A 24,623-nucleotide genomic window follows, 5' to 3' on the forward strand; every position below is an offset into this window, starting at 1 on the left:
CTAATCATTATTAGGGGCTGGGATGGATTACTCTGATGTCATGGAATACTACTACTCCTGTGAGAAATTGCAAGCATCATTCAACTTGAAATCAATGTGACACTATTACACTGCTGATCAGTTAGTATTTGCTACAAATAGTAGACCTTGGCCAGGTCTGTAGCTCAGTAACACATGCGCTCCAGCAGTCTGCGTTTGACCACATGATCGGTTCAAACCCCAATGGGTCCACTCAGCCTTTCATCCCTCTGAGGTCGATAAAGTAAGTACCACTGAGTTGGGTAACAAACATCTGTTAATTGGTGCCAAGATACCCGAAGCCTTGAATGAGTACTTTACAAATAGACGTTGTGCTATGGGCGGAAACCATTTCCCATAAAATCAGACAAGATTCTACCCTGTCCAACAGATTCCCTATCTGCTAGCCTTCATATCTGGACCGCGAGCTCTAGCCTTGCTTTTGAGCACATTATACTTTGCTGAAAAAAATCGCAAGGCCGAAACGGATTCTCTCCCCGGTCACAAAACAGAGCGCTTCTTTCAAAGTCAAATGGTTTCTGATAAGAAGTGTCAAGTGCCTAAAGGCGGCCTTCTCTCTGCACTAGTCGTTACATCTTTGTTTAGGTGAGTGGCGGGTCCTACGGCTCAGGGTCCTAAACGGTCCCCAAACACTTGCCAACATTCCGCTCTTCTTCCATAATCAACAGACAAGTAAATTAGCTCTTGGCAGACGAGTTAATCTTACAGCACCGGCGTTCCCTAAAATTCACAATAAATGTAAAAATATGCGCGCCCATTAGCACTTCCAAAGGTTCCTTGACTTGTCACTTTTGGCTGCAGCTCCTATAACCCTCATTTGGCACCAACAAGAGAACAACGTCACCTTTACTCACTTGTATTTCTTAAAATACATTGCGAATCGTGCATTGCGATCAGACTACACGTTGCACGCTTTTTTTCGGAAAACATAATTTCCATTGCTTTGCACACCACCTGTGATCAATTAATCGTAAAGAGACATTCAGTGACATGAACTGGAATTAGGACTGGCTTGCCCACCTAACGTTTCCTAACACTGCCCACACTAAGCTCCACCCGCGGAAACCACCCAAAACCTTAAACTTACAATCTTGCATAAAAGTCGCAGATCTCCTTGTAGACTTTGACGTCACTGCGCCTGCGCTGCAGGTTGGACACCGGCTTCTCGCCCTCACTTCCATTGTCCTCGCTGTTGTGGTCTAGAGCGGTGTGGTCGATCTCTTCGTCCTCCGGGATCGCATAGGGGGGTCTCCGGGCCTGGAATTCCATCCTGGGCGGCCGCCTGGTCTCCCGGCGAAGCCCGCGGGGTCTGTGGTGGACAACGCGACCTCTGCGGGCGCGCGCGGTTCCAAGACCACCCGTGCACGAGGAGTTACTTCACAGGTTCAGGTTCCGGCCGGGCCGGGCTCTGCTCGCTGCTGCTTCCAGTAAGGGAGTCCAGCCGCTCTGGCCGAGTTTTGCTGGGATGCGCGGCAGGCAGATGGCCAAATTCCACTGCAGGGGTGTCAACGTGGGCTCTGCAGTTAAACAATCCGCTGCTGGTGTCAAGAATTCCAATCATGGGCAGTGGAAACTTCGGACTGGAAACCACGTCATCCCCAACAAACTGAACCTTCATCATTTGCATCACCGCTTTCAGGGGGGGGCGCAGACATTAAACGCTCGCAGCAACCTGCTGTCACAGCGGCACGAGAGCCACACAGCTATCTATATAAAACATTACCGAAAATGACACTTCTATGAAATACACGTCTCTGTCAATAAAGGTGTTTGGTTGGCTTCATGGACATAGATAAAACTATAATTTCTGGGAAGGTTCTGCTCGACAACACATCAAATGCTAGCCTGAGTGCCCAGTGGTAGAGTGCACTGATGTATACAAGGTCCCCTGGACTAAGGTTTGTGATAACCAGTAGCACTGCTTGAAACCCACCCATAAAGAGTCCCACACTTCCAGGCAGCAAGTAATGCTGGTCTTTTTCCTCATGGGAATCCTTCACCAGCAAGGCAGCAATTTTCAGAACATTTGCTGGCCAGTTTAGGAGAAGCATTTCTAATATATTAATGTGAAGCGTAAGCTTTGGTGAACACTTTCCGTCCCTGTGCCACACAATTTGGCAGTTCTTCCGTGGGACCAAGCCCTCCTTGTCCCTGGGCTAGTGTGGTACAGGAATCTCAACTCCTCGGTGGCATTGGTCCCAGAAGAGCCACCAAGCCACACTTCTGGCCCCTGCCTTGTCGGGCCGAGGTTCACCACTCGTCTGGCTTGAGCACTAGCTGGTCTGTTATCTCTTGGACAGAGTCCTTTGTATTGATGGGCCTGCACCTCAATCCCCCGCGCCCGCTGAAAGTCGGTCCCTGATCGAATACCCGCGTCCTGACTGGGTCTCCCCTTGCACCTTTGAGTCATGAGATATAAAGTGTTAAAGGTACTGTTGGGAGACATACGAGGTATCCTGGGACATTTTTCAAAATAACAAATACTTTAACTTCTTCCCCTCATCCCCAGATTGCATTTGTTAAAATGTGGAAGTCGTGACATTTTCCTAGGGACTAAAGAGTTAGCAATGCGAACCACACAGTGGTAAGTACTGCTTTTGCAGGAGGATTGCGATACTGTGTTCACAAATACTGAGCTTTTTATAATTATTTAGGATTTGTTAATGATTACAAACAGTATTTGTTGTGTGCACTGTGCATGCACAGTACTGCTACTATATTTTTTTGCTCTTCTGATTCACGTGGTCTATTGATTGTTTACCTATTTTAAAAAATATATCTATTTTTAAGGCTTTTTTTTCTTTTTATGTAGAATATCACTTACTGGACATTAATATTTATTGTAATAGATTTAGAATACTTCCCACCATCTCCTTTGAGCTAGGACTCAACAGCCGGGCCAAGCGACCATGGGCATTCAAGGAAGCTTGGAAGACCAACTTCTCATCACCGACTAAGTCCCGGTCTGTAGGGTGCACTTGCAATTTCCTCTTTGATATTTCTGAGGAATCCCACAAATTCACAGATTAAGGGGGAAAGCCTGAATAGCACCACTGACAATATTCAGCCACAGTGCTCTTCTCCGTGCTTTAAATCCAGTTAGAACACTGGAATGTTTGCAGCTCCACTGAAGGCAATGAATACGCTCAGGGCCATTAAAGGCTGGCATAGACCATCTGCTCCAAGATTCAAAGATTGGCTTTTTGTTTCTCCCGTTTATTTCAGAGCATTCTACTCTCAGTGGGCGTAATTTTCTAATAGCATTGGAGCCCTTCTGCCTTGGGCTATACCGGCTGTTGAAGGCCCTCGCCTGCGACTCAGGCCAATAACTTTTCTTCAGAGACACTAACAATCATTATAGCTCTTGGCAGTGTGCTATAATGCTTCAGTAAAACATCTGTTCTCTGCCAGGCGCTATTCCAACAGTAGTCTTTTAGTTTAGCTTCTATCTTAAAACAGTTTGCCTCTAAAGGTAATTGTGCTTCATCGAATGGGTTTGTGCACAAACTGGGCCCCTTTGCAGTGGAAAACGTCTGCTTTTCAACCCAAGTCGTCATTACACCTACTTGAGGCTGCTGTCAAGGAGGGTGAATGAATCTTGCTTTAATTATCTAAGCCAAAATGAGACTGAAAAGTTCAGAAAAGTCGTCAAGGGCCACTTATTTGCAAACAAATATAAACACAAGCCACCACCTAACCTAATTCTCCAAATAAGTTATAAATTACATTCTAACCAAACATGTTTAAAGCACTTGGAATACCTCTGGGTTCAAGCGCTTGTAAATAGAAATACAACTACTATTGGAGAACACAGCCACACGCATGCCAGAACCTCAAGGCCAGAATGCTGACTACTCACCAGACATCCTTCCTTGGGTGCTAATAGGTAATGGGATTATAACACGGAGCCCCAATGGGCTGGTTTTGGGATGTCAAGTGTGAGTAGAAGAAAAATGTAGTAAGGGGAAGTTCAGTACACAGAATCAGTGACCAGGGGCCCAAAATGTTTATCACAAACTGAATTAAGAAACTTAATGGAATGTTTCTTCAACTTGTAATGACCAACTCTTTTATACCATGGAAGCACCTTCAACTAAACTCGCCTGCATACATTATGTACAGTGACTCGTGAAATCCTCCCGCAGGAGTCTGCACACCACAGGGCCATAGGTGGCCAAGTTCAGGGCTTGAAAGGCCTTTTATTTCCCCGGTGGGCCGGAGTCCCTGGAGGCTGGTTTTGGCAGCCCAGGACTGCACGCAGCTGGTGCCCGTCACTTTCCCCGGCTCCCCGAGGTTAATGGCAGCATGCACAGGAGGGTTCAAGAGAGAGTGAAAGAGGGGGGGAGGTAGAGAGAAATCGACCAGATAAGTATAGAAGGGAGATGAGAGTGGGCGAATGGATGGAAGGAAACAGACACGAAGGGGTTGGTTTGAGAATTTTTGCCAAGACTACTTTTGGCTCCCCGGCCCATGGTTTGAGTTCAAACACACAAAATATTCAACTTTATGTTAGGGTCGAGAGTAAGAGTAACTAACACCTGTGAAAAAGCAGTGAAACCTTTACCCATGATCAGTCACCCCCGGGCTGCATTCTTGTAACTGCAGACCCTCGTAAGACTTTACAACCAAACGGAAATAGTCCCTTGAATGTCATTCGGAGCCGCCTATAAAAGGGGCCAAGACGACGTGTACAGGTGACAGCAATAAGTCATGGAAACTCTCGAGTTGACAACTCTCGAGTAGACAAATCCAGACCTCTACCCACTTTCCTCTAATGTTCCTTCTCACTTTTTCCTCCTACCCCATTCTTTCCTCTCCTGCTCCCTCCATAAGTGCAGCTCCAGTGTTCCATCCGGTAAAGCCCCTCGCGTGACTGTGTCTCCCGGAAGTAACCGCGTTTCTTTCTTTCCATGAACATTTGAGGAAATGTATAGAAATGTACTCAAATAGTGGGGGAGAGGATACTCTGCTGTTCTAACCACAGCCCTCAAATATCTGTGGAAAGAGGTTTTTGGGGGTGACTACTGCAGGCTCAGTAACCAGGGTGAATGAAAATAGAGGCACGTCACACCGTGTGTGTGTAAACGTCTCGATAATCAATAGAGGTGAAAGGCACGAAAAGATAGTTACTTTCAACACAAAGAACACCAGCACGCACTACTGTTGTATCTTGTGAGATACTAGCTCGGTTTTTGAAGAACATCACACCTAAAAGGCTCAACATTGGTTTCCTCTTTACCCTTCTGCTCCCTCTATTCTCTCTTTCCTGCCGGAAACTAAGCACTCTAAAGCATCCTTTTTTTTGCAAAACTTTTTAGTGGATTTTTACGTTGTTATATATGGTATACAGCCATCAGGTAAATTTTTCAGTGTAGTACATTAAGTACACTGTAAAGCATCCTTATGGCGACAATAAGCGCTTTACGTAAAAATAAAAGAATAGAACACAGCAAACATAAAACAGTATAATGCAAGGCCTGGTGACTCAGGGGCCAAAGAACAGCAAGCACAACACGCTCCTAAGGTGACGCTCCTTTCTGCTTGCCCAAAGCCCCAGACCTCTACTCCTTTGAACAACAAAGCTCTTTGATACCCTTCGGGATCTTATTCGCGCTATATAAAACTTTATACATAAATTCTGTTGAAGGAAATTACAAACACACACAAGTCTGATTAACAAACAGGTTTTGTTGCATTTCTGTGAAAATCCATTGATTAAACACTGCAGTTTACTAAGCATTAGCCAATGAAAAGGAGAGCCATTTCAAAAGTTTGCATTCGGTGGATGTGTAATTTGCTTTGGTAAGCCACTTCCATTCATTTGTTTACAATGCTGAGGAAAGTCACAGTCAGAGTGAGGCGGGCATGCAGTGGTGATTCACTAGCCTCACATGGCTATCCTTGCATCACTCCACCCTGCAATGCAGGACAAGTTCTTTACATGACGGTGGGATTCAATTTCATGTCTATTTCCTTCTGTGTCAACACCGAAGACTACCTGGTTTAAAGCATCACCTTTTCTCTCAAGTTCTGTCCTAGATCAAAATAATTTTCCTTTCACGATAACTCAAAGATCACCTCTAAACGAAACGCTGAACAAACTCTCTAGTAAAGACACATTATTGGGGACGCCTCTCCAATGAACAGCACTCGAAAACCTAAATGTTCTAGTGTTTCTGTTGGTCGTATGGGTAGGTCTCTATGCACTCCAAGCCTCAGGAAGTCCTCCTGAGGCTTGAGCCGGGAGAGACCTATATTGTACTCGCTTATAATTGCGGTCTTTGCACATTACCTCTGCTACTGCATTCTAAAACTGTTTTTAATTGTTTTAACATTGCGCATTTTGCACTGACTGTTTCCCAGCAAGTAGTCTATCAGCAAGGTGTTCGCTGGACTTCTGACACTGGGGCAGCCGTTTTGTTGGTAGGAAGGTCAGCAGGCCAGGCTTCATGCCCCTGACATTACTTAAACAGACGCTGGCGCGAGTGTGCAGCGGACGCGCCAAAGGCAAGCCCGTCTGCGACCGTCTGCACTCGTTCCATGCTCAGTGCCAGTCCCCCTGCACAAATTTCATCAGGTATGGTCATAATTATACAGTACTCTAGCGAAGATTTGAAAAAGCTTAATCCAATCACTCCAACCCTTAGTTGTTGTGACTTTCATCTTGACGCTATGCCCCATCAGGTTCAAAAGACCTGTTCTGGGTGCAACACTAAGCTACCAGAGTTTTTGCTTCAGCCAATAGCAGCCTTAAGACTTAAGCAACTATCAATTAAAAAAAGACGCCTCCCTTTCTGTTCGGAAATGTGCCCTTTTCAATGCAAGGTCTTTGGTTAAACACAGCTTAAAAATTGCCCCTCTCATTGAAGATGAAAAATTACACGTTGCATTTATCACGAGACATGGACGGACGAGGCTTCCGGACCAGACCTAGTAAAAGCCACACCTCCCGACTACCTCTGTTACACGCTAAACAGACTACCGAGAAAAAGGGGGGGTTTAGCGGTCATTTACCACAAATCTATTAAGTCGTCCTTCAATCCTATAGCCAATGAGGAATGTGAAGCGGTTGAGTTTTGTCTTAATCTTTCACACCACTATACTTTTAGAGGCGCTCTCATTTAGAGGCAACCGGGCCCAAGAGGACGATTTCTAATACAAGCAGGCAGCATACTCGAAAGGGGGATCAGTACCAATTCCCACACTATTTTAGGAGATTTTAATTGCTACCTTGAAACAACCTCTTACCCAGATATCATCAGTCTGCTCGATCTGATGAAGGGTGGAAACCTTGAGCAACAGGTGACGGGTCGACCCATCAGGCCGGCCATATGTTGGACGGCATTTTTTCAAACAATTTGCAGTTGTCTTTCACAAGCATCCTTCCTTTAGTCTGGTCGGACCACTCAGCAGTTTTGTTTGAGGTCACCTCGCCGGACCGTACAGTTTCAAAATGATCAACAATATATTAAAAGAAGAGCATGGAACAGGATAGAAGCAGAGGAATTACACCAATTGTTAACCTCTACTACTACCTTAACACCTAGTATTCGGGACGAGGCCACCAGATCATACACTAAATGGTTAGAGGCTGCAGGGAATAAGCTAACACCTAAAAAAACGCGTCTGCCACACCAGACAGCAGCCTTCCTCCCCCTGGTATTCTCAGGAACTGAGGAACCAAAAATTGCCTGCAAACTCCTGGAAAGAAACTGGAGGAAGGGGTACAAGGAAAAGGATAAAAAAAGGAATATAAGGTCAGCCTGGCATATTACAAACAGCTGCTTAAAAGAACAAAACAATATTATTTCACCAATAGAATCAAATTGGCCAAAAACTCGCCTAAGGAGCTTTTTAAAATAGTATATTCCTTAGCCCACCCACGTGCACCGACTATTCCAGCGAGTCAAGAGCTGTGTAATAAAATTGCCAAATTCTTTTTCAATAAAGTTAATAGTATTTTTTTTTTTACTTTTTCGGACTCTTCATCCAAAATAATGACCGATTTGGCAACGGATCAGATGATACCAAATTCTGATACCCCACGATTAGACAATTTTGCGTGCTTAACAGATTTAGACACCTTCAAGCTATTGGCGGAAGTGAAGTCAGGCTCCCCCATGATCCTTGTCCCAGTTTAGTAGTAAAAATTGCTGCAGAGCCAGTATCCCGGAAACCGGCTTCCATCATCAATACAATATATTTAGAAGGATACTTTTTAACCGCATGCGTGCGGCGGTTATTTTTGCGCTGCACGGCTTTTTTCCAAAAGCCGCGTTACATGACGAGCTGAGCTCGTCATCAGCGTGCGAGCGGCACGACTCATGACGAGCTCAGCTCCTCATGAGCGCCGAAGGGGTTAAAGACTGGAAACATGCATCAATTTTGCCCCTGCTGAAGAAGCCCAGCCTGGATGCTAATGATCCAAACAATTTCAGACCTATATCCAGATTACCACTCCCGGCAAAGATCATAGAAAGGAATTTGAATGTTCAACTCAACAAATGTCGTACTGATCATGTTAGACTTATCTGCAGCATTCGACACGGTCCATCATGCTTTGCTGATCATGCTTTGCTGATGGACCGATTGGATGAGATAGGAGTCAAGGGCACTGCCTGGAAACTTCTTGAATCCTTTCTCTCTGACAGTATGCAAACAGTGGCCCTGGATGAATTTGATGCAGAATCATTCTCTCTACCCAGTGGTGTGATGCAAGGGTCGTCACTGAGCCCAACACTTTTCAATGTTTACGTGTCTTCATTGGCACCCCTAATTGAATCCTTTGGGTTCACTTTGACTTCCTACGCGGATGACACCCAAATTGTGGTGTCTTTACTACCAGAGGCGTTTCAGGAAACTGCGTCAAGGCTGCAGGACTGTGTGAATGCCATGGGGGCATGGATGGCCCAAAATTGCCTGAAACTCAACTCCGGCAAAATGGAGGTAGTGTTGTTCGGCAACAACCCTAACTTCTGGACTCCTGAATGTTGGTCAGAGGCTTTAGGTCCACTACCCACTCCTATTAGGAAGGTGAAGAATCTCGGAGTATGGATAGCCGATAAATTAAGTTTTAGGGACCAGGTGAATGCTGTGGCTTCTTCAACATAGTATATCTTCAAATCTTGCAAAAACATAATGCCACTACTACCGAAAGACGCGCAATAAACAGTAGTTACAGCACTAATAATGTCCAGATTAGACTATTGCAACAGTCTTTATTTTACGATCCATAAAGGATCGATGAATAAACTACAGATTCTGCAGAATGCAGCGGCCAGACTCCTAACAGACACACCAAAGTTCGAATCAATCTCAGCCAAAATTTAAAAAACTGCATTGGCTGCCGGTCAGGAAACTGACTCAATTTAAGTCTCTATGTTTGGTTTTAAAGCCCTCCAGGGAACCGGACCCGAATTCTTAAGACACCCACTCCACTGGTATATACCAAAAAGAGTACTGCGGTCATCAGACGCAAAACTTGTGATTGTTCCCTGGGTGAAAAAAACCGACTGGGGTGGCAGAAGCTTTATAGCTAATGCGGCCAAATCATGGAATGCTCTTCCATTATCTTTGAGAAATATGACCAATCTTTTAGCCTTCAGGAAAGCACTGAAAACATGGTTGTTTTCTAATTGATCTTATTGAATTCCCACATCCTTTTAGCTTGCAGTAGGCCTTCACATAGCGGCAGGACAGCTTCGGGTAACAGTTAGAGCTCTATAAATACCAATAACATTAATGCTCTTTGGAAACCGCTAGGTCATGGCATAAACATCCTCTTCTACCCCGCCGTTTCTATTTTAATGGCCTCCAATACACTCTGCATCATGCTTGAAGGTTCCTCAAGCTAGGAAGTAGGCAGTAAAACAAGCTGTAGGCTGGACACACGTAAGTTTGAGGAGGCAGGTCTTCCACCAGGTGGTAATCAAAAATAGAGCGAGGACGACATGGGGGAAACTAACATTTCCTCACCAACTATACCGCAAAACCTAATTCAAACGTGGCATTCACAAATGCTTCAAGTTTAGCAGTTCAAAGTTAGAAGCAAAGTTGAATTAAACAAAGGAACATGCATTAATATTTCCATTTGTAGAGTGCAACTGTTACCATTAGGTACCCTGGTGCTACTAACCACCTGCTACCTAATGGAAAATGATAACAACAAAAAAAGAGGGAGAACCAGAAAAAGGGTAACCGACAGAGCAAGGTTTTCATTAGCTTCCTTAAATTGCTGGTGGAACAAAGTGAAGGAGGGAGAGAGTTCCATAACTGTGTGGCCTGCACTGAAAAAAGCACGACTGCCAATCCACGGCCTCCTGAATTTGGGAACAATAAGCAGACTGGCAATGGCCGAGTGAAGCATATGGGTCAGCCTATGGCGAATGAATCTCCATCGTAGGTACCTAGGCCCCACCAGACGGATTGATTTATGTCCTATGTTTAGGAACTTGAACTTGATCCTTAGGCCCTGGTAGCTAGTATAATTTTTTTGGGGTGGCTGATGAAGATGAATAATGAGGAAGCGATCGTGTTAAATTAGCTGCAACTGACTGGATACGAATTCGCTGTTTAATGAGATAGTTAGGGTCACCTAGAAACGGAGAATTGCAATAATCCAGTCGATTTAAAATAAGTGACTTGACTACCAGTAGGCAATGATAGTCATGAAGAAATGGCAACATTCTGCTGTATCAACCAGTAAAGGAAGGGACTCAACAGAAGGTTGCACACTGAGTCAATAAGAAAGTTGCACATTTATGGGGAGGGTCACCTTGTTTGAATATGATGCTTGATCAAGTTAGCCCTTATACGTTTCCTGAAGGAGGAGAGATTAGGAGTACGTTTAATAGTTTCTATTGTATGGGGCCCAAACAAGAAAAACTTATTTTTCAGCCTGGCTCCTCTTTGATTTCAAGGTACTCCAGAAGACTGGATTTGCCTCATGTCAATCTTTCTCCCCCTGTGATATGCAGATTTCCTTGAGGTAAGTCAGAGGCCACCAATGCAGGCTGCGTTATATAAGCTATTTTGAGGCTGATGAATGCTTCTAACGTTAGCCAGTAGAGCCCTTTTAAAACAAATTTGCAGCCACTTAGGAACCAAGGGAACATCACTGGTGTTGCAGATCTCTGAAGTATGTAGGAAGGGAGGTAAAAACGTGTTTGATGGGTTTGGCATACCATTGTATGATAAAGATACAACCAGTGTTAACGATATAGAGACAGATGGCAACAAATGCTGCAGAATGGGAAGAATCTAAACAGCCACAACACCGTGCATTAACCCAAATCAAGAGGCTGAAAAGGAGGAAGATGCTCAAATACAACTACGGCTTTCAAACCAAGCAGATTTAATAATGGTGCCTTTTACTTGTTTGAATAAAATGAGTTTCCATTGATTGCCGCCATTAAATGTTATAACAGCCTAAACTTTTTTCCTATTTATTATTGGACTGATTGGAAGCATTGCAAACCCGTGGTGGTGGATTTTCCGACTAAATGGGTATTTCACCAGAAAAGATACTGTGAGACGACTTAAGCAGGTGCAAAAAAGTTGTGATGTTCACTGTGACCAGGAGTAAAAAAATCTTTTTCAACCAAAACATTCTTGGTGATATTCACTCTATTGTTAGTGAATTCGCAGAAATGTTTAGTAACATTTGCACATTGATACTGGTGCATTTGTTTAACGAAAACACTCCAATCAGTCTTTTCCCCAAAAAGAAAGCTACATCTAATATGGCTGTACATTGATAAACTGGTAGCTACAGGCAGCTAGAGGCTCCTCAGTGCTACTGCAGATGTCAAGAGCTTCTCAAGTGTGCTGGGAGCAGTTACGCGAGACAGCAAATTGTAGCATTCCCCATCCTAGTTAAGTAGGGGGCAAAGCAGAACCTGTGCTTACAAAAGTACCAGCAAAGAGGTTGTCTGCCTGGTACACCTCTTACCGAAGTGGTCCATAAGTTCAAGGCAGAATACAGCATACAGCTTACACCTCCCTTCGATCTCGCTGGTTGCAAAAGCATGGAGCGCCTCCAGTTGGTTGTGGGATCCTGCAGTTGTTGTTAAACTGTGGCTAGAAGAATACTAAGTAAAGTAAGTGTGCACTTTAATGAAGCACCCGCGCACACCAGTTTACCCAACACCACTATAACCGGAGCTCAACTGCAAAGATTATAGAAGGCATGTTAAACACTAACCACATTAACCAATGCAGAAAGATGAGGCTGTAAACAACATGAAATAATTCACATGCTTAAGGGGTCAAGTCTGGGGAAACAGATATCACCACAAAAGGGCAACTATCTAACAGCTGAGTTGCACTAATGGATGTGGTCAAAATCAGCGGTAACATAAATAGTCGCTAGGACTGTATGACACCAATAAACCAGTGTTTAATTTGAGCCGGTGGTGCACTTAATATTCAACAAGGGCAGGTATGGCAGTCTGCCACATGGTGGGGCTGTCTGTCTAATTTAGAGATCGGTTTAACTGCAGTTGTAGATTACTTAATATATACATTAAAAAGGCCTAATATCTGTCGCCCAAGCCATTCTTAGTGTTGGGCGGCTTGAATTATCACACTGTCACACTTGTGAGGATGTGATGATTAGTAGCTGTACTCGTACTGTCATTGGCAGTGCTGGCTTGGACAGTGGGTGGTGCAAGCTGTAGTGGTCTCCTGACGAGGGCCCTGGCATTTTTAATTTTTACAAATTAAGCACTTCTGAGTAAACTGCAAGTAAGTAATTAACAAAATAGCCATCACAGTCAAAAGTATTTCATGAACACTTGTTTGCACAATGTAATCGTTAAGCCATATTGATCAGTGTTGGTTGTCACGGTATCTCTTAGATTTACATCAAACATGATGTCGGAGTCTTCTGAACTGAGGAGCGGTGTGGATTTCACATTTTCAGTTATCCGACACCACGTAACTTAATTAACCTCGGGCACAGCAAGTACTTAACGAGGAACTTCAGTCAACACCCGAGTGAGTCAGTGAGTCACAACTCTAAAAGAACAGGATTTCTGCAAAATCAGGACACAGTCCAGAATTAGGAAAATAAATCTGTTAGATGAGAAATACTGCCACCATGAAACTGCTCGTTTCACAAGTACTTATTTTATTTATGTTATTTCAGAGGTTTTATATAGCCCTGGCTAGACCCAGAAGTACTCTACGAAATAAATGTGCAGGCTGGATTCGGTCCCCGAGGATGCAGCAGTTAACTAGTGAACGTTTTAGAAAAGGGGGTACAACGAGGAGTGATTTGTAAAGGGTATTTTTTTAAGACTTGATGCAGGAGAGCCCTGCAGGACAACATCAAAGATTGCTGAATAAGAGTTACAGTAGAAACTGGATCCTGTGAAATCTGCTCCAAGTGTAATATGGAACAAAAAAAGCTGACTAAAAAACACCTGCTTATAAACTTTACGGAGAATCCGAGATCAGAAATATGTGGAGGAGCTATCGAGCAAGGTCAAGGAGAGGTCACTGATGCCTTCTAATTATGCCCCTGAAGCCACTCATTGCCTCGAGAGCTAACCAAGGAAAAACAACCAGCCAAGAGGGCAACGACACCTTTCATGAAGTAAAGCATGTTTGCCTAAGCAATGAGAGCAGATGACAGAACTAAAACTAGGAAAGTTCTTGAGGCATGCCAGTCACTTACCAATAAAATAGGGGTGTCCAAACTAGGACTAGGAGGGCGGGACTCATACCACATTTTCAGAACAACCAGTGTTAGCACCAGTTACTTAAGGATACAATATAGTGTTCTTTCTTTGAGTAGCAAAGTAAATGGCATCTACCCATACCCTATGAAAGTCAATGTAATTCCTTAAGGAAAGCATGGAGTTCATTATTTACATACATGAGACACTTGAACTTATGTGCCCCTGTTAAATTTACAGAGTCTGTAATCACCATTTGTGTCAAAACTGCTTTGGGCCTGGACAAGATTGACAGCCACAATAGTACAGGTCCCTTCCTTACTGTAACTCCCAGATGGAGCAAACCTACCTCTTCATGGACTACAAAATTGCAGGTATACTAGGAGGGAGTGGCATAAGTCTTTGCAAAAATGAGTTTCGCTACTCTACAGGGGTGAAGGGTCAGTATGCCCCTCCCCCCTTAGGTAGTGCTTGATATGGCTCTGGCTTTATAAATAGTAATTGCTGCATCTAAGGGCATAGACCCTAATCTGGAAGCAAATTTACACAGGGGCGCTACTGCTTGTTCAAATTGCGTAACCCTTACCCCTTCAGGTGCCCCCGCTTTTGAATGGTCCCCCCAAATAAGAAAATGTAGAGGAACATTTCAGGGTTGTTCCGCCGATATGAAAGGGGATTAGTCTGCTTTGCGGTTGCCAACAAACCATTGCGCATGATTTGGTTTTAGTCGTAGAAAGACCCAGATCTGAAAGATTATGAAGCTATTTAAAAGTTTCTGGAGACCCCCTCCCTATCTGAGCCATAAGGACTTGTTTTATATATAGATTATTCACTTTTAACTCGGCAAATAGAGTGCAATCACCTAGGAAACTACTTTGACAACAAGTTTTTAATGTGAATTGGCCTATAAAGATGTGGAATAAACTGCAGTTTAAAACCTACAAATCCTCTCTTATGGCTAATATGATACCGTTTTTTTATTTACAATAGGTTATTTTTTTTACTCCCATTTCACCGTCTATATTTTCTAAAGAAGTCAACACAAACTGCTGGTCCTATAATACTGTATTGTGTAGGCGAACCCCAGGGCACTGGTACTAATGTGGACATGTCAGATGAATTTACAATAGGAAAAGGCAGAGATGCCCTCTGTCCCAGTTCGAGATATTATTTTGGGGAAATACGGAATTGTAAAGATGGGTCGTGAATGGAGATCTTGGAATCTGCAAATGACAAACTGCCCCACATGGCTGCGGTAGCAATTCCAGTGCTTAGCAATGCTACATATTACCAATGAAATTGGCTCATATACATGACGAAAAGAAACTGGAAGAAAACCTCCACTTCATGAAGGAGACAGATGTTCTCACTGGTGACAAAATGCAACTCATATTAGTATAGACAAAGATTACATATCTGGGAGTTACCACATACCAGTGGGGTCCAAAGTATGCCCAGAAAGCCTGGAGCCATGATTGATTTTGTGTGTATTCACATGAAATAGATTTAGCAACGAATCACGGGGGATCATTTACAAAGTTAGTGGCTATCATGAAAACTTGGTATACACACACATATATATAAAATATATATATTTATACACACACATATATACATATTATATTAATATCACCCATTAACACATACAATGCGATAAGGGTACTGGAATAGAGATAGTAGATAACAGATTTTCCGTTGAGTGAATATTGAAATAGCTTTTCACAAATGGCCGAATATTCCCGATTTAATCAGGAACACAGTCACTGCAATATGCAAGAATACTAAGATGGACACTGGGGAACTGAAAAGTCCACTAGAGAATGTTGACAGGCCAAAGACACTTGCATCTCCCAAGGAGATAGCTATCAAATCATTAAAAAGTACAGAGCTAATAAAAGTTCGCTCACAGGAGACATTACACACTGACGACATTGTAGTAATGCAAATTGTGGGGGGGCAGGATGGACTCGACACATAAGGTATGAGAGGGTGCAGAAATGGCGTATACTTTCACTGTGAAGTGAAAGAGAAAACAGTGGAAGTGATGAGCAGTGACATCTTGTGCCTGGTGGAATCTCTACTAGGTATGAAAAGAGCGGGATCTACAAAGATTTGCAAAAAACTAAAATAAAAAATATATTGCAACGGTTTGTGTACGTGACAGGTCCGAACAGCCAAGGAGAGCTAAGATGGTGGAAATCTTTAACAGGTTAGAAAAGATGGGGTAAAGACTAAAAGAGTCACAGGCCATTGAAAGTATCGGTTTAGGCTGGTCGAACAACGTGCAAAGGAGGAATGGGAGCTGTACGACTTATCGAAGTAAAATAGTCAGGAGCATCAATGTACGGTCTCTGGAAAACTGAATGCAAATGTTTCCATAAAAATAAAGTTAAAAAAAAGTAATGCGCTAGTCTCTGTTTAAATGAACATGACCCACAAGACACAAAGGCAGTGAAGCCCTAAATTCGATGGCCTGGTTTGTCTCAGACGGTCCAGCAACTCAAATTAATTGCTGGACTGAACCAAACGCCGGGCCTGCCAAGGAATTCGGCTAGTGTGTCCATGAGACGCCATGTACGGTTCGGTGACCGTCAAGAGCAGGCGCCCTGGCCCGCGCATTCTTAATATAGGAATGACTGCAGGGGGAGGGGGCCACGCAGGCGCGCGACCTACAAGAACCGCAGGGGGGGGGGGGGGGGGGGGGAGCCGGAGGGTCGGTTTACAAAACAGCAGACCCGGCTGCACACACGCCGGGAAACAAAACAAAACCGATCCGGGGAGAGAGGGGACTGCGTGACAGCAACCGGCAATAAATTGAATTTCAAAAGGAACAGAAGAAACCAAAACTCCAGCGGCATACCGTCATCTGTTTAGGTCTGGGGATTCATTTGCTAATTTCTGCCGATGTAACTGCATTGGCTTGGACGGCTCTGATAAATACAAAAATAAATGAGGCGGCATATTTATTTGCCGTTTTAAGTGCATTGTTCAATTCTAAGTCGCGCGCCGTAAGCTGAAGCTGGACAGTGAGGAAGAAGGGGGATTTGGCTTTCCAAGTAATCATTCTCTTCTGGTGTTTAAAAGAAAAACCACCGGTCCTTTAGGAGTAAAACCTACAAGTTGTTGCTTCAGAGTCTACAGTAGGACGACAATGGCGGGTCTGGCATTATGGGACATCGGAAGGGGACCCCGGTAAGCCATACATGCCAATAAACCCGATTCAGGTGGGAGACTACCGATTTTTCGGGGCAAAAATTGCTTTCTTTCAGCTGCCTCCCGCCTGAAATTGCATTTTCTACAATAAAAGTCAATGGGGAAATTTCATTCTACCGATTTTTTACTTTAAATCTCCCACCTCCCTGTCCTAAAATATTGGCATGTATGCGGTAAGCTGAGGGCCAGAGGACAGTCTGTGCAGACGTCCAGCCCCCAAACAGCCCTGAGGGAGTGGACATAATTTTTGTGGACATATTTATAATAATGTGCTCGCCCGGATACTCCAGGAGGGGCTGGACTTACTCCTCGCCCTGTCCCTTCTCTCCGTGCAACACGGGGCTGGTATGAACACAGTCCCGGGGCTGTTTTTAGCTCCCACTCCACCAGTGACAGCCCCCGCTGTGACATGGCGCCGGCAGCCTCGGGGTTTACAGGAGTGACGCACTTCCCTCAGCCTGACAGCTGGCCCGGTACAGAGGCCCGAGGCGGGGGAGAGGCCACGCCAGTTCACACCTGACTCAATGAGTTGACAAGACTCGGAAAGCACATCACATTAACAGCTCATGTCCTAATATTATGCCTGAATACCAGAAATGTGCCTTTTAGCTTAAACAATACCGCACTCTTGCGCACAGCAATCCGCACGTGAAACTCGGCTCCGTTTTCCACTCGCTCTTCACGTTCGCCGGTTTTAAGCTGTGACCTATTTAAGAACCACAGCATTTACAATTAGTGCTGGAGCTGTGAAAAATAAGAATGAATTTCTAGTTTAGAAGTGTGGCCTTGAGCGGTACACGTCCGTGGAAGTGTAGCCCAATTCACGCATTACTTGTAAACAAGTTGCTCACCTAGCAGAGCGTTGCAAACTTTCTTGGACATTATCTGAACGCACAGGCCTCACTCATAGGCTACCTCCGGAAACAGTTATAAATATATGGTTACACTGGGGGGCGCAACATTTTTGCAAGTTAAAGAAAAGTTCTGTCAAGAAAACATTGCTGTTGACCTTTTAGAGTCGGTTGCGCAACAACACTGAGGAAAAGAACCTCAGGTAAATCCCTTGAGGTGGCAATCTGACAATAAAAACACACAGACGAGAACCCAGAAAATGTTGTCATGGCCAATTAAGCTGTTTGGCTTGGAGCTGAGCCAGGAAACAACAGCATATCGTTCTTCATTTAAGCATACATAAAGTGCTTCATTTACGTTTTATTCCATGTTGTGCAATTAAAATGGCACAAAACTGTGGCCAACGCGCGTGGCATTATAAAATAAATGGCTTTCAGTCTTAACGCCAGCATCCGATGCAAAAAGAGACAATACCTATTTGGTGCTATCCTTGTATTGATGGTAAATAACAGGGTGCTGAAGAGCGGGATTAAAGCAAGCACAAGCCTACCTACACACAATCTGGAATTGTGAAAGACAGGCGCCCAGACACAAAAACTAGTGTTCACCATGACCTTGCTTCATCAAACACTAGGGCCCAGATGTAGGTAATAGCAATTTACCGAATGGTAAATACCGAATTGTACCGATTCGGTATTTACAATTTCGGTAATTGCTATGTAGGTAAATAATTCGGTAAAAATACCGAATCTGTAAGATTCGGTAATTACCGATTCAGTAATTACCAAATCGGTATTTGCCATTGATTCCTATGGGCCTTGAAGCCCATAGGATTCAATAGCAAATACCGATTCAATCGGTAAAATTACCGAATTTACAAGGGGACAGGGTGTCACTTTGACACCCTGTTGCACCCCTGTTTCTGGCTTGTGTGCCATGTGACACACATACATGCCCTTAGGGCATGTCTGTGTGCCACATGGCACAGATGTGCATGTACACTGGAATTCGTTATTTACCATGGAATAGTATTCCATGGTAAAAAAAGATTCGGTAAGGGCCTGTGGCACTGATTACAGTGCCACCTACATATTGATTTACAGAATCGGTATATTTACCGATTCGGTATTTTACCGATTCTGTAAAGTTACCGAATCGGTAAATATACCGATTCTGTAAATAAAATGCCCCCTACATCTCCATTTGCAAATACCGGTCGGTAACGGCCGACCGGTATTTGCCGACCTACATCTGGCCCTAGGTGAGCTGTAGTAACTTTATGACAGCTTGTAGGTGAGGTCCACCCAGGTCATTTGCATCAAGTTTTGAACCACAAAACGAGCAGATTTTGTGTGGCCATTTAATTATAGGTTGGGAATGTGTGCATCTTTGTGCCCGGTTATAAATATTTGCCTCTTTTTCCATATTCTTCGTTGACATTGGTGGTAAATGTGAATTAGCGCAGTGCCATAAACTTTAGGCGGTTTATGCGTGATTGCCAGCGAGCTTAATACGCACATCCGCTTCATACCTTCAGGATTAATGGAAAACAGTAACTGCACATTGGTTCTTCAAAAGTTGCAGCCGAATTGACATTAAATAGTACTTACAGCCCGAACGGAACGGTTTAAAATTGAGCCCAGGCGACACTTCAATTACGCCGGTGTGATTTATATAATTCCCGTAATTTTGTTAATAATTGTGCCACGTGGAATTTCTGAGGGACACCCGGGTTGAAAAATCAAATACTATTGCAGAGCCCCCTAAGGGCCGTAACAACATGAAAAGACAGACACGAACAGCTCTTCATTGCAACGCTAGTATTTTATGTGATTTTTAGTGCGAAACATGTAATTGGCTCATTTTTGGAAGCGATGACACTGCACTACACTTATTTTTCTGTAAGTACCTGTTAAAAAATGGGAAATTACGCGAATGACACACACCTTCTTAAGACATGAGAGAAAAAAACACTCACTGCACATTCATGCCTATCTGCAGATTAAAAGGGTCCCTGAGCAAATCAACCGCGTGACTGTGCACTATTCCTGGGATTTTCAGATAGCAGGACGTCTCATTTAACATTTTCCTCATGGGCTCGAAGCACAGCGTGCTAAAATGCTGGGCGATCTGAAGATGTTTACACAGTGTCAGCTATGCAGGTGTATCAGTGACATCTTTTGGGGAGGGCTCCCCCTGGTGTCAAGAAAGTGAAATACAAATGCTGCTTTACTAAGGTTCTAAAGTTTTTCGTCATATTCCGACCTATGGGTAAACTCCTGTTTGATCTATGGGTCGGAATTACAAGTTTGAAGGTATTTAACACCTCCCATAGCTTTATCGCATGCGCTAAATAACGAATTCTCCTAAATTTCGGCAGGTCAAACCTGCCAAAATGTAACAGGGGAAAACATACGATCTTTATCGTATCATGCGGATCTCAGTGCGCTAAACACCAAAATCCACATGTTATTCCCCATGTACTCATAATAGGTGTTATTTATCGCATCCCATACATAACATACCCCGTGGTATCGTGATTTATCAGGGCGATAAATAACGCCTTAGATCGTAAACTGTTTCATTTGTTTTTAGTGTATTTATGCCAGTGTGAACATCTTCCACTTTGCAGAATGAGTCCTATTCCTGCCATTGTGTGGTTGTGTTTTGGCGCCGTTTTGCAGTATACAGATCGATTTCTGCATCACAGGATTTTAAATTTGCACCTTACTGCTTTTGCACGGCTGCAAGTTAATTATCCCTCAAACTCAAGGTATCCAATACGATGCAAGTTAAAATAATTTCTGGACATGCAATGTTGTGATATTTATAATAACTCCCCCCCCCCCCCCCAACCCTTACAGAGACGGAAACTCCCAGAGGGGAGTTCTTTGGAAGCCCCATATTTTCATTTTTCTGTTTATTAAACTCCTCTGACTGATCGGACAGAATTCAATACATCAGCCACCAGCGTGGCCAATACCAATGTTATAGGTAACTACTGTAGAACAGAAGCAGCTATTTAACATAGTTGCCAGACTATTACATGGATTATTACATGTTGAAATAGCAATACATTCAAGTCCAACAACATATTGTACCACGTGAATTACTATTCCTAAAAGATATTTTAAACTTGACAGAGTTATACTGTAATACAAATGTATAATTCTGTTTGTGCAAATGTTTAAAAAAATCCGTTTTGCCAGAGTATTGATACTCTTCAACTCCATATTCAAGAGCTATCCGGGCTTCACCATCAAGATCCATCAATAAATGGTGCTTAGTAAGTGGACTCTTCACCCCTGCTCCGGGTTCTCTTGACTCAGCAGCCATGCTCTCAACCCATCCCCTCAAAACCAAGGCAAGCACTAAAAGCACCTCCTGGCATTTAAGATCCAGAGGGAATCACTTGCCTTCCAACTTATCCCCACAAGACAACATTGAGCCTAGTAGCAGTTCGGTCCAACCAAGATTATTGCAATGCCACCATTGCAAGTGTCCCAGGAATACCACAGACTCGAGAACCTCAGTTTTCACCATAAACATACCGATGACATCACTCAGTCCTACATAACATCCAGTGCGTGACAGGATGCAATTTGAAACACAGTGCATCGCTCTCAAAGCTCTAGGCTACCACAGTTCTTGTGATCTAGGTAAGATTATATTACATGACAACCAATCATGTGTAAGGTTGGCCTTCCATGAGTTGCACAGTGTTCCCTGGTGAAGTACAAAGGGTTGTGAGAGGTTGAAATACATACAAGGCTTGACCCTCAGGAATGTCCACCACCACCAAAAATATAAAAGAGACTTTCTTTGACTCCAGAAGAGGCTAAAACCACCTCTCGCCACATTAGAATTAGGTCCTAAACATAGAGAAAGGGCAGTTACAGGCTTCTCCAAGATTTTACCAATCCCGTTTGTCTTCTTCTTTGCCATCCTGCTAATAAAAAGTTCATAAACGGCAGAAAAGCATCTATTGTACTACATTAAAAATTGCAAAAACAACAATTGATTGACAGAATGCAGAACAATGTCATAGATTCACCCCAGTACAGAGATCTGGGCCTAAATCCATCGTTTTTTTGCACTCCACACCACCCCAGGTCAGACATGGCTATATGCAAATCAGCCTTGACCCTGTGCCTCATGTGAACAGTCCAGCCCGAACTGCCAAGCCAAGTCTTTCCTGGACCGGAATCAAGCATCCAAGGACCGGTTTCTGGCTATCAGCCTTCATCAGCCTGGATAGCTTGACTCCAGTGGTGTGGAGAGCATGGGACTCACGTCTGAGCATACCCATCCCACTCGGGGTGACAAATGCAAAAACAATAATTGATGGACAGAATGCAGAATAATGTCATACATTCACCCCAGTACAGAGGTCTGGTCCTAAATCCATCGCCAGAAACCGGTCCTTGGATGCTTGATTCCGGTCCAGGAAAGACATGGCTTGGCAGTTCGGGCTGGACTGTTCCCATGAGGCACAGGGTCAAGGCTGATTTGCATATGGCCATGTCTGACCTGGGCTGGTGTGGAGTGCAAAAAAACGATGGATTTAGGCCCAGATCTCTGTACTGGGATGAATGTATGACAATGTTCTGCATTCTGTCCATCACCTGTTGTTTTTGCCTTTGTCGCCCCGAGTGGGATGGGAATGCTCAGACGTGAGTCCCATGCTCTCCACACCACTGGAGTCAAGCTATCCAGGCTGATGAAGGCTGATAGCCAGAAACCGGTCCTTGGATGCTTGATTCCGGTCTGGGAAAGACATGGCTTGGTAGTTCGGACTGGACTGTTCCCATGAGGCACAGGGTCAGAGCTGATTTGCATATAGCCAGTGTCTAACCCAGGGTGGTGTGGAGTGCAAAAAAACGATGGATTTAGGCCCAGATCCTTGTACTGGGGTGAATGTATGACATTGTTCTACATTCTGTCCATCAACTGTGTTTTTTGCAAAAAACTACATTAAAAATCGCACACAAAACAAATATAAAAAAATTATAATACTTGGCATCATTCGGTTTTCTGACAACAATCTCACATTGTTTCCAGCGGATGGCTGCCTTAAACTGAACAAGTAGCCCAGCATTCAACATGGTTTGAATGACTTCAAAGATGTGTGAGAAAATCACCAGTGGAAGCCAAACGCAGGGCCATTTTTTCTTCACCAGGGGACAGATATCTACACTACACAATAAATTGCTGGCCTTCGACCAATGGCCTTTCCCCTTTGACCAGCGTTGTAAAAGTTGGTATCCTTCTACAAATGTAGGCACCTTTGAGGGAAAACCGTTCCGCACTCCATGAGGACACTTTTGTGACAATGGTGGGCTGCATCTTGCAAATGGCGATGAAAACACATGTTATTTATAGCATCGAAGATAATTACCCACCAACATGGAGTCCATCAGTATTAAGTAAAAATGTATCCCGAGAGGAAAGAATCCTGGACTAATAATGTTGAATAATCATTGTTTTCCCTGCAAGACTAAACATTTTTTGTATGCTTGTCATGAGTAAGAACAGTCTGCCAATAAAATCAGACTTCCTGTACTAAAGCCTTAACAACCAATGTACGACTAAAGCACAGTGTTCCGATGATTATCTTGTTGTGTAAACATGTAGTGAGATCACTGAAAAATATGTAAAGGATTATTCACAAAGCATGAATCGGAAGGTACAAAACATCTAACTGGCTGAGCAGTGTTGTGTGTCTTGCGGAAATAAATGATCTCGGACCTTTTTTCCCAGGTTTTCAGAGTTTTTCCCAAGTGGCCATTTTTTCCGCCCAGTTTTCCCAGCGAAGGGATGAATGGATCGAATATTAAATGTGAAAAACTGCATCTCCCCTTGCAACAAGATTTTTCTTAATTGTAAGGCACAACAAATGAACATGTCGAAATAGAAAGGAGGGGTGGGTGGGTGGTAGTGGTGGGTATTAATTATAGGTGCACTGTAAAATTTGGTAGGGTGGTCCTCGAGTCTCTGAGCAGCGGGCAGAGTACGCAAATCTATGGGGGATCCGTACACCTCACTTACAAATATGTTTTCACCTGAGGTGGTCAGAAAATATGTGGGCTGGTGGTAAAACATTCTGTGCTTCTCGCAAGAAGGATGCAACACAGTGAAATCAAATAGGGGTAAAATTCTGATGAACATTAATACCAAACTTTATTCTAAACTGTACTTGATACCTCAAACTTTATCTTGTTCTTTTGCTTTGGACACGTCTTTCAGGTAACCGGACCAATGAGAAATCACACACTTCCCAACTTAGCTGGAAACAAGCATTTCGTGCAAACTGGGTGTTCCTTCTCAAAACCCAGAGGTCTGAAGCGGAGCAGCTGCACAAGCATTGCTAGTCTTTATTCAAGAACAAATGATGGGATACCGTGATCTCAACAGCTCTAGGTAGTTCTCTAGTTGGAGGTTTCAATGTGCCAGTCCCAAGCATCAAACAGATGGCTTGGTACCAATTTCAGAGAAAAGTTAAACACAACACAGCTGACACTGGTGGAAAAATGTTGTACTGTGAATAATGGCAAAAATAAAAGTAAGACGATGCAATTTTCACGGTTCCATCGGTGAAGGAAGTCAAGTAAAGTTAGGATGGGCAATAACCTGCTAGAGCCAAGGGAGAGAGTTCACATATTTGGGGGTAAAGATTTCAGATTCTCCAGTTGTAATGCATCAGGTTCTATTATAGATATTCGCTGCTTTATAGGCATTCAAAGTAATATTATTTGGCCACAGTTGAACACAACCGTACCAACAAAGGTTGACAACAGGTAAAACTGCACAACAAACATCAATAAAAATTTGTCTATTTAG

General features: G+C 43.6%; 1 protein-coding gene across 9 annotated transcripts in view; it reads right to left on the bottom strand.

The window, feature by feature from the left end:
- LIMS1 (LIM zinc finger domain containing 1) overlaps positions 1-24,623 on the bottom strand; it is a 367,628-nt gene that overhangs the window by 103,997 nt on the left and 239,008 nt on the right. For 2 of the 9 annotated variants that reach the window (XM_078658132.1, XM_078658131.1), the window contains exon 1: positions 1,127-1,461. The exons of 5 other annotated variants lie outside the window; for them this stretch is intronic. In XM_078658132.1, the coding sequence (XP_078514258.1) occupies positions 1,127-1,308 (182 nt within the window). In that variant the 5' untranslated portion in view covers positions 1,309-1,461. Of the gene's footprint in view, positions 1-1,126; positions 1,484-24,623 lie in introns of those variants that run through there. 2 more of the 9 variants (XM_078658133.1, XM_078658130.1) reach the window with 2 other exon arrangements.

The sequence above is a fragment of the Lissotriton helveticus genome, chromosome 8 (assembly GCF_964261635.1).
Source record: "Lissotriton helveticus chromosome 8, aLisHel1.1, whole genome shotgun sequence".
Lineage (NCBI taxonomy): Eukaryota > Metazoa > Chordata > Amphibia > Caudata > Salamandridae > Lissotriton > Lissotriton helveticus.